Genomic DNA, 11,064 nt, shown 5'->3' with positions numbered 1-11,064 from the left:
ATACCACTGCTGCTGCAGAAATCCCCACCACGCAGTCTTCCCTGTGCAGTTTGCTGTAATGGACAGTGTGATAAAATAGCTTTGCACACTTTTTTTCTTCCTTCATTGATTTTTTCCCACCACTACTGCCACACAAGTAGGGAACAAGGAAAAAAAGGGCCCAAAACAAGCAGGGAACAAGGGAGCAAGGCCTGAAACATTTCCAGCTCCTGGGAGCACACTGCCCCGAATTCACTGCAGAGGTGACATGTTCCTGGGACTGAGCAGGAGCTCGCACACTGATGCCACATTTAGTGCTTCCTGCGAAAGCTTTCTTCCTGAACACCGCATTGATAAAGCAGTGGGTTAGACTCCCAGTTAACCAGGGCTCAGCCAGAGCTAGCGGCAGACCCTGAGATCTGCATGATGACATCTGGGGGCTTTTCTGTTGCTGTTTCTGTTTCTGTTGCCCGCCCCCCTCCCCCCCCCCGGGCTATTGCTGGTGTGACAGGACAGCCCCTGCCCCCTTGGTCTCACACCATGTGAAACTCTGGGGTGCTGTTCAGTCTTTAACCTGGGGAGGGGCGCACGGCTGGACCCACGCACTGCCAATAGTTTCCAGGACTGCCCATCCTAGTCAATTCAGTAAGTGGAACGTAACTGAAAGCCGTCCTTAGTGCTAACGTCTGTGCTAATATTTGTAGCTCCGGTCCTGCCTGGCCTTGTCACTCCCCTCCTACAGCCTGTGGTACTCTGACTTGGCTTTCTTACACTGCAGACCTCCTTCGTGGTTTTTCTTTTTTTTAATCTCCTGTTCTCACTCACACTGAAAACACTGTACTGAATGCTCTCACTCAATTTAAAGCAGTTTAATCAAACCCACCTCTGCAGAGGAGATCCTTTGCCTCTCCCTTTGCTTTCCCATTGTGGTGAGGCCTCTTAAAGCCACCTAAAACTATTAGAGTTGCAATATCCTCACCTTATATGGGACTATGCCAGAAATTATGGATAAAGTGGCTCTTCTATAGTCCTTAACTACTTAAATGGGATAAATAGTGGCATAATTATATGGGATAAATAGTGGGATAAGTATATGGGATAAACTGACTCTTTTATAGTCCTTAACCTTCTACTGGACTATGCCAGAAACAATGGCTAAAATGGCTCCTTTGTAGTCCTTAACTGCTTTATAAAAATACTCTAAAGCTGGGTGCATGCCATCTTGGCTACACAATGGGGTGACAGGTATTTTAGATGTCCTAAGTGTGTGTTATTAAACAAATACCCACCACTGGTAACAGCAGAACGCACTGCAAAAATTCCTGAGCTGCTGCCACCCACTGGCGTCATCGCGTTAGTTTTGCAATGTCTGAATGCTCCCCTGCAAATGTCCAATTTACACTTCTAATTCTCATAGAACCCAAAGGAGAGGTCGAGAAGGAGCTGCCTTTCCCATTGTGTGCCAGTAAGTCCAATAAGCTATCCCTCCTAGCACAGAGCAAGGGAAGGCAGGGGAAGACAGAAAGCCTCCTCTGTGTTGCAAAGACAATAACCTCTCTTACTTCTTAGACACAGAGACCAGAATTGGTGGATAAATTACCAGGCTTGTCTTCTAACCCACTTTCTGACTTCCAGCAGTATTTGCTAACTGGAAAGGAAATCCAAATCTGACTTTTCTGTCAGCATTTCTGATACTGTGTGCACAAGGCAGAGGAGGGCTGATGCTACAGAAAGCGCGGATGGAATTACTGCGCCTGGCCCTAGCCAACTCCCACCGAAATCACTGGTGTCCTCCACCTCCTCCCGTGGGCTGTGGAGCAGGGTTATAATTACATGCCTGACTACTCCTGGCACAGGGAGGGGCAGAGGCTGGTGTGAACCTGTCTCGTTCCCAACACGTCCCTACGGCCGGTCTCCAGCTGCCACACACCTGGCACCCCAGCACCTTCCATCTTGCGTAGACAAATATGACGGCAGCTTCCTAGCAGGGATGAGGGACTGGGTCTCTAGTCGACCACGAAACGGGGGGGCAAGGGACTGTGGCAATGGGCAAGCAGTGGGTTTCTGTGGCTCTGCCTGTGGGAAAGGAATGGCGGGCTGAAAATACGTGTTTTGCCGTGCAGGATGGCAGAGGTCCTGCAGGTGTGAAGGAAGCAAGGTAAGAAAGCTTGTGCCATTCATCACAAAACAGATCTGGCCTCAGCAACTCTCCGCAAGCATCCTAATGGGAAAGAAAGACTTAGGGATGCTCTTGTATCTGAAGCTGCCACCACTGAGTGGAGAAGAAAAAATCTCTCCTGCTACTAAAGACAGAAGCAGAGCCAAAAAACTAGGGGAGCCACCAACTGACCACCTCGGCAGGTGGGACACAAGCCACTCTCCTCTGGCCGTGTGCTGCTTGCGGGGGTACACCTTCCTGCAAGAACGTGAAGAAACAGGCAGCATTATAGAAACACAACACAGGTTTCTGTTTTAATGAGAAAATAATTATATACTTGCATTGTAGGCCTCACAGTCACTATAAAACAGAAGCAGGATAACACTTAAGTGGTTAACATACAGAAAGCCAGGTATTGTTGAAACTGGTTGGTAAGTCAAGACAAGGATGCTGCCTTTCGGTTGCCAAACACGTTAATGCTACTGTATTTTCCTTCAGGTAATGTCAGTACGGAGCAAGATGAAGCCCAAACCGGCAGCTTTTAAACAAACTGTTCAGAAAACCTGCACTGTAACCCCAAACTGATTATAATCACAAATGCTAATGCTTAACTATTTCTCAATACACAGTTTCTTTAAAACCAGTCTTTGCCACGGGAAAGGATCTGAGCATTTCTTTTGTGGAGACAAAGTTAACTCTGCAATAGTGCTCTTTTGTTGCATTTGATATAGTTATATATAGATAGATATGTATTACTGGCATATACTTACAAACACCTAAGCTTGGTAGCATGCAAATGAAATAACAGAGGCAAGTAAACTGCATCGCACTCGTGTTACCACAGCACTGAATGTGTGCTGGTGACGAGTGTCCATAATTTCTGGAAGAGAAAAACTCTGCTGGGTGGAAAGTTTGGCTGTCCTGCACTAACCCATGCGAGTGCTTTTTGTCACAGGAGCTGAAAGCAAAAGCTTCTAGCACAGAGGACTCCTGCCTGGCCTCTCCCAACAACCACATCCCCTTTCTAGGGGAAGAATTTAATTCTCACTTCAAAAAGACTGAGGGTGGATTGTGGCGGTAGGGGAGGATGTGGCAAAGCACGAAGAGATGTCTTGTGATGGGTGATCAATGTCACTGGCTTCCAGTGAGAGAGCAGGAGCTAAAACAGGACTTCAGGTTAAAGAAAATAAAGATGCAGGTTCCTGGGAAGGCGGCCCAGGGCTGTCCCAGTTTCAGGGAGCAAATGTTGGGGGGAACTCTGAAGAGCATTGTTTGGTACAAGACCACCTCACCCTGAGTACAGGGGCCAGCTCCTCTGCTCGGGGAACCTCTTTTTCCCAGTCTTGCTTACATTCTCCCCAAAGGTGGAGGGAGCCAGTACTCCTCTTGGTACAGATGCACAGAGCTCACGGATGCGGCTACACGAGGTACGGTCTCATTACAGTGCTGTATTGATGGCACTGCTTTTCCTACAGCCTTACGGTAACGGCCTGCCTGCAGACGTGAATCACAGTTTGCTGTCAACTGCCACGTCTGAACAATGGGTCCACTTCATTAGGTGTGTAATTCCTTCATGGGCACGGTGCCTCCCCAGCACCTGGGTTTAGAGAGCATCCTGGAGACAAGCTCGCTGCCCTTATCACAGTGAACACTCAGTTCAGCAGGGTTTTCTTCTGCTCAATAGCACTTAGGGAGACAACTGACAGAACTGAGTTAATGAGTATTTGCTACAATTCCCTGAAAATTAGCCTCAAAATGATAGCGTCCATGGACAGAAATCACATGCTGGAGGAAGTGAAGGGGGGAAGGGGAATCATTTGGTTGCAAACTGTGTTTGTTTAAGAAAAGCACCAGAAGTATGTTCACAGTATCAGTACTCATTTTAAATAAGCTCACTGTTTCAGGATAAAACAGCACAGCAGGTCATGAAACCAAGGAAAGGCTTAAGGGAGGACCAGTATACTGTCTGATGATTTTTTAAAAACATGACAAAATAATAATTGTTTGTTTTAAAAAAAAAAGACAGAATATTTTATATTGAAAAAAGCTCAGTGTCTTTTTTTTTCTGTCACCTCCCAAGCTTGTTGGTTTCTAGTCCAGAAATTATGGTTCCCAGTTGTAAAATATTCCTATTGTATTGCTTGAGTGAAAAGAAAGAGTAAACCCGCAGCCTCTATACTACATACAAATACAAAGCACAATAATAAATACCACATTTCTTTTCCTAATTGTCAGCTTACAAAACTGGTCAATACTTTGCAATTGTGACTCATGCAAATACCATGTTGGGTCAAATTTTAATATCACAAATACTGCATTAACTCAGTGCCTTGTTTTTATATCCCCGTTCAGAAAAAAAGAAATTAGCACTCACCCCTACAGCTGGTAAACAGCTTTGGAGAAAAGAGTCAGTACACACACTGCCATACGCTTTTGGGTATGCCAGCCTCACACACACACCAGCACACGCCCGCACACACATGTGCACACACACGTCCACACGCACACACAGCTCCACACTAATCCTTCACTGCTGATCCCAAGCCTAAGCAATAACTAAAGGCTCTATGGTTTGTTTGTAGCGCTGAAAACACTGGCTGAATGGTAAAAATAATGTTTTCTTCCCTTGTCTGCTCTTCCTTGCCCACTCTTCCCAACTCATTATGCCCTTTAGCTTTTTTGTTGCCTGGAGACGTGAAGACTTCCACAAAGCACTCTACTTCAAAGCCTTTTAATGTTGTATAAATATAGTCAAAGATGTACGTATCTTTCTTCTTTATTTCATACCTCTTTCTAGGCCAGAGTCTGGCTTAGTTCAATTATTGCCTCATTTAAAAATTAAATGTCCTTTATTTGTATCCCTTTCCCACTACCTTTCTACTTCAAATTATCCATCTTCATAGATTTTACACATATGCCATTCTTTTCCCTCCCCACCATCAAAAAATAGTTGTTATCCACTAAATACAGATTTTCTATTTAGAAACTTTGTTATGTAAATATGCTCTGAGAACCTGGAGCTCAGGTGATATTGCAAGCATATAGGATCCTAAAGCTAAGGTAATCCATTTGGCTTAGCTCTCATCCCCATCTATTCCACTCCTAAATTGTGATGGCTTGTGTTTGCAACACAAGGACTGGTTTACTGAGTCTGGATTGTACATTTGCAATAACTGCCTCCCTGTTTATCTTTTTTCCATTTAAACAGATAAGTTACTAGAAAGGGGAGCAGAACCCACCCCCCTAAAAAACCACCCCAATCCCAAACCCAACACTTAAGTCCCCTCAAAGAAATAGCAAGAGAGGGCAATATCATTGTGTTTTGTGGCTGGATAGAGTACGCCGAAGCAACGCTGACGGTCTCGGTGCAGTGGCTGTGGGAGGCGAAGGAACTGCAGGAGGGTCCAACAGGAGCTGTTGGGGGGACGGTCATCCTGGGGCAAGGCAGAGTTGTCAATTTGGTCAGCGGGAAGCATGAACGTGAGCCCTGGCCACTGGCTCCTCCACGCTGACCTCCCACCACATGCCTACAGCCTCTCCAATCTATGGGGACAACTATCCCCTTGTCCCCCCTCTGAGAGCTCCTACCCCCTGCACTCTTGACCATTGCATTATTTCAGAGGGAGGATGGAGGGAAGGAGAAGGGGGTATTTTCTAGGAGGGTTTTTCCTGTTGTTTTAGGATCACCAGAAATTGGATCATTTCTGTGTCTGTGTGCATCATTGAGTTTGCTGTGTATTTAATAAATATTGGACTAAAATGCTGCTGCTTTTGTGGTGTTTTTTGTGTTTCTGTTTCTTTTTTTTTTTTTCTTTCCTTTCTCTTTTTGGTTTCAGTGTGCCTGGTCGCAGTCTTCATGCTGCAGCGTGGTTACTCATCCTCCTCCCGGTTGGCATAAATGCCAGCTTCCCAACGCAGCGCCAGGGCACTCTTCCTGCGGTTCACCCTGGTCGCTTCGAGGACCTGGTCAGGAGAGAAAAAGGAAAACACAGCACATCACTCAGCTGCCTGTGGCCCACGGGATCAGCCCTTCCCACAGGGCTCCCAGTGCCGCACCTCGTGCAAACCGGGAGGACTCATGCGATGAAGCACTTGCTGATGTGAAGGTTGGCGGGGCGATGGCACACAAGAGCAAAGCCACACCTCGGGAGGACAGAAGTGGTCGGGGTTGTCTGGCAGCATCCAGTTCACTTCAGGAGAGCCCCAGCTGCCCCCTTACCAGCCCAGCTGCATGTTGCCCCATCCCTGCCTGGGGAAGGCAGGGGACAGGGTCCTGGTCCCTTCCCCGGAAGCAGCTGCACACCTTTTGTACCAGGAGCCAGTGACCACGTGGCAGCTTCATCCAGAGGCTGCTTTGGAGTCGCAGATGCAACCTGGAAAGCGTTTTGCTGCTTATTTCAGCGCATCACTTGTGCGGGCACAACTAGGCAGCCCCCTCTGTGTTTTCTTCTTGTGGTGTTTGGACAGCAGCTATGCCAACAGGAAAGCCTAAGTGCTGTGATCGAAGTGCTCTTGGAGAGAAAAATCACCCCGTGCATTCGGGAAAGGACATTTACACAAGGAGGACCTGCAGAGTCTGGTACAAGGTGGGCCCTGATACATTTATGCATTTTTCATACACACACAGTCACACACATACATAGGCACACATATTAGAATAGACACACTGTGTGTGTATTATACATGCACACACAGAAATAATTAACCAAAAAAAGTAAGAAACAGTTTTGATATGTGTTTTAACAAGGTAAAAAAAAAACAACGAAAAATCAGACAAAACCAAAAGGTGTTATTGTGATGCGCATCTGGTGTATCCTCGGCAAACGATATCCTCGGCGTGGCAGTGGGTGTTTTCCTCCCAGCAGAGTGGGACCTAAAGGGGTCAGGAGCCTTCCTACAGAAGCACGTGGCAATGTTCCTTTCTGACCAACACTGAATAACAGCTCCACAACCAAACTATAAAGCTGCCAATGTCCACTGCCCTCAATGTGTTTTAAACCAGCCCCTCCGTGAGAAGTAAACTTCAGAAAAGTTTGACCATTCAGTTAAAAAAAAAAAAAAAATCATAAAAAAATTCCCAAGGAATATGTGACTGTTCACTGAAACAAAGCCTGCCACCCCCGGTCCCTAATGCTTCCTGTGAGCTGCTCTGCACACTCCTGCAGCAGCTGGCCCGCTGAGACAGGACGATGCTATTTTACTCTTCTGCATAGAAAGTCAGATGCAGTGAGGACTTAAGTCTTGACTGGAATAAAAGTAAATAATTTAAGACCAAAGGAACTCTTCTTCCAGCTTGTGACAAGCTGTGGTTGGAAAAGTACACAGGTACTAGGGGCTCCTGTGCAGGCAGCATTGGGAAACCAGCGCTGAATTGTCAGCTGAAATTACAGGCCATAACTTTGCTTACAGGAATGAGAACACACTTCTGCACTTACGCCAAGACCCAGATGTACATTTAGGAACTGAAAGTAGGGTGGATATTTGCCAGCTTTATTATTTCTTTGCTCTCCTAGTTTTGACTACGACTATGAACAATCCAAAGAACTAAAGGTAAAATCCAACCAACAGGAGCGATTTTGAGCTAATGCTCCATCTGCTTCCTGGCACTGACCAGGGCTACAAAGCCGAAATTTTATTTTACTGAAATTTCACCCCAAATGAAGTCTCCTCTTTTTGCAAAGGAACCATTGGAAAGGGGTAGCAGGGCTGAGCAGTTTCTATTTTACCCAGTAGAGGGCAAATGTGCTCACTAACCTAGCAATTCGTAAAAAAAAAAAAAAAATCCACATCAGTAAAAAAATTCCTTCTGAGATACCAGCTTGTAAACAGCATACTGGAGCTACTCCTCCTGTAGGGATGAGGACAAGTGGTTCAAACTACATGTCTGGGATTCCGAGGGCCTGAAGCAAGGAAAGACAGCCCAAACTGAACGATGGAGAAGCAAAACTGGGACTGGGTATCAGAGCATCATAGAATCATAAAACAGTTCTGGTTGGAAGGGACCTTTAAAGGCCATCTAGTCCAGCCCCCCTTCAAGGGACATCTCCAACCAGATCAGGTTGCTCAGAGTCCCATCCAACCTGGCCTTGAATGTTTCCAGGGATGGGGCATCCACCACCTCTCTGGGCAACATGTGCCAGTGTTCTACAGCCCTCACTGTAAAAAATTTCTTCCTAATATCTAATCTAAATCTATCTCCCTCTATTTTGAAACCATTACCCCTCATTTTATTACAACAGGCCCTACTGAAGAGTTTTTCCCTGTCTTTCCTGTAGGCCCTCTTTAGAGCCTTCTCTTCTCCCTCATCTTCTTATCCCTCAGAATGAGAACAGACAGTGGCTGCTCCAGTGCTTCCAGGGGAAAAAAGACCCAGTGATTTTTTTTTTTTTGGGATGGTAACAGACAAGTACTGCTAGAGAGGAGACTCTCAAGACCAGTATGGGATAATGATTAAATAAAACACAGAAAATTACTGTTCTTCCCACTGGTTATTGAAATTTACACGAAAAACCAGCAAATTCAGCATAAATTTCAAACCAAAACTGCCACTGTCACAGACCAGTGGTACATTTAAATGAGGTCTGCTGAATTTGGCTTGTAGATTTATGCCAGCTGAAAATAAAATGGATTCTGCAGAATTTACAACAGTTTCCAATCAGTGTCTTCCTTGCTGGGAATCACAATCTTGTGATGGTCTCTGATGATAGCTTGCAACAGTCAGGACCCTTACATTTTGAAGATTTCTGCTTTGGATCAGTCAGTGCATCTTTCTCTTAAAAGATGGTAAAAAGGTTTCTTCCCTTTACCCTCTGTCTGCAAACCTGCCCAGAAGCTTGTTTACTTCTGCAAATATTGCTGGTTAGTCCAAGGAAAACTGTTTCCAGAATTACAGCAGAGATACCATGAGGGCATTGAATGTGGACTTAGCCTTCGCAGGAAAACAAGGATGATGTCTGGCTTAGTATTAATTAAAAAGTCCTCTAAATAGTAGAGCAAACAAGCTAAAGGTCCTTTAGAACAGTTACTCCAGAATTATTCTTCTAATCTACTGAAAAGAGTGCTTGACCTAAAATAACCCTCATTTTTACTAGGCTGTGTCAGTTTTACACCCGCTAGAGGAAACAATGGGGTAATTATAGCATGCAACTAGAATGACTGAGTGGAGAATTGGGACTCCTCAATGGAGCATTGAATTCACAACCCAGGAAGCCGCTTGCCTGAAATAGCAAACGATCTCCATTTTAAAACATTCTTGGCACATATCAGGGCTGTCTGTAGATCCATCACGAGTCCAGCACCCAGAGGCTCTCCACAGCAAGTCAAAGGAAGGAAAAAGTCTTTTGCTTTTGTTGTGGCCATTTTGGGGGTCTGTAACATGCAGTATTTTGGCCACCTTACAAAATGCGACCTCAGCGCTTCATAAGGGTCCTCCCTCAGCTCAGCGGGTGCAGGCAGGGCAACCCAGGCAGGGCCAGGCTTGGGTGGTCAGCAGGTCCTAAGGCAGCCGGGCTCATCACTGTATGCAGAAGGTGTATACTGAAAATCAGAAAGATCATGAAGCAGACAGCTCAGGCTGAAGAACGGAGCTGGCCATATCCTAATGGTAAGGCCACGTCAGTGAAAAAAACAATGTTATATCAAATATCTTATTTGAGAGAGGTGATTTGACACTAGCTAGAAGAATTTGGAGAGCAGAAGTAGGTGTGAGGGAAAGACAAATGTATCAAGATACGTAGGGCTGTAAAAACTGCTTTTCACCTCTCTTTGCAAAAAAAAATTTCTGTGTGGATCTTGTGTTTGCAGCCCTGAGATCTCGCTAAGAACTGCAGAGGGCTCTTTCCTGACAGATTTCATTTATTTTTGAGGCTTTTGAAAAAGATTGAAACAGCTACCACTGTCAGATGTAAGATTAATTTATCTATCCATCCCAGAGATGAAGACTAACCTGTCCTGAGTTTCCCTCCAACAGATGTAACAATAACTGCTCTCTTACTGGCAACGGGAGAATAAAAATACAAATATGCCTTTCACTGAATGAAACTGACTGCTATACAGTATGGGATAATTTTGATTGAATATTAGCAGCAAAACTAATGTGCAAGCAAAATGTTTTTTTTTCTGGAGCTTACTATTTTACTGACTGCTCCCATCTGGATCTGGAGGAACTAAAAGCAATAAAACCAGAAAATGCACAGGTCTGGGCATCTAAAATCTACCAGTGCCAGGCAGGAAAGTCACTGTGCAGGACACCTCCACGGAGCACATCACACCGTGCACAGAGACAGAAAGCACAAAGGCAGGGAAGAGGCTGCATCTCCTGCATCCTTCCCACTCAGGAACAATAAGCTGAATGCTTTAACATAAAACTGGAACTGCTGTGGGACAAAGAACATCTATTTCTCCAGTATAAAGTTATTTTCTTTACTGTACCTACTTAATGCTATTCACTGAATACACCAGAGCACAGTGAGGAGCTGGGTCTCTGAGACAAGAACGTGTTTACCTGAAACAGTATTATACAGCCACTGGTCAGTATTACAGCATAAACTGTGTGCCCTCTGCCATCAAATTTAGTATGGTGGTTTTTCATTTTGAAACACAAAAATTTTCAGCAGCAGCCTTTAATGTTGCACAAATATCACCCTACTGCATTATCTTCTACAGCATGATTGATATTAAGGAAACTCAGGATAATGTCCCATAAATTTGGTTGTAAGGACAAAAGCAGAAGATTTTAAGCATAAAAACAATCTATATATGTGCAGGCACATAGTTATCTGTGGTCTTTTTAAACAGCAGATGGATGTGCTTTTAACATAGGCTGCAGGAATTCGGAGGTGATAAAATCACATCAACCTCACGAAGCAGGTTGTGGTTTGCTGCAAGCAGCTTAACTTGAGCAGTCACTGTATCTTGCTGGGGGGTTT

The 11,064-nt window shown here is 45.0% G+C and overlaps 1 protein-coding gene across 3 annotated transcripts in view; it reads right to left on the bottom strand.

Annotated features, from left to right (window-relative positions):
* Nucleotides 1-461: 461 nt before the first annotated feature.
* The window catches only part of PALM2AKAP2 (PALM2 and AKAP2 fusion), a 275,724-nt gene continuing 265,121 nt past the window's right edge, over nucleotides 462-11,064 (bottom strand). For all 3 annotated transcript variants that reach the window (XM_086771571.1, XM_086771572.1, XM_086771573.1), the window contains one exon: nucleotides 462-6,100. In XM_086771571.1, the coding sequence (XP_086627697.1) occupies nucleotides 6,008-6,100 (93 nt within the window). In that variant the 3' untranslated portion in view covers nucleotides 462-6,007. The remainder of the gene's footprint in view (nucleotides 6,101-11,064) is intronic.

The sequence above is a fragment of the Chlamydotis macqueenii genome, chromosome Z (genome assembly GCF_036417535.1).
Source record: "Chlamydotis macqueenii isolate bChlMac1 chromosome Z, bChlMac1.mat, whole genome shotgun sequence".
Taxonomy (NCBI): Eukaryota; Metazoa; Chordata; class Aves; order Otidiformes; family Otididae; genus Chlamydotis; species Chlamydotis macqueenii.
This window is presented reverse-complemented; position numbering and strand designations above follow the sequence as displayed.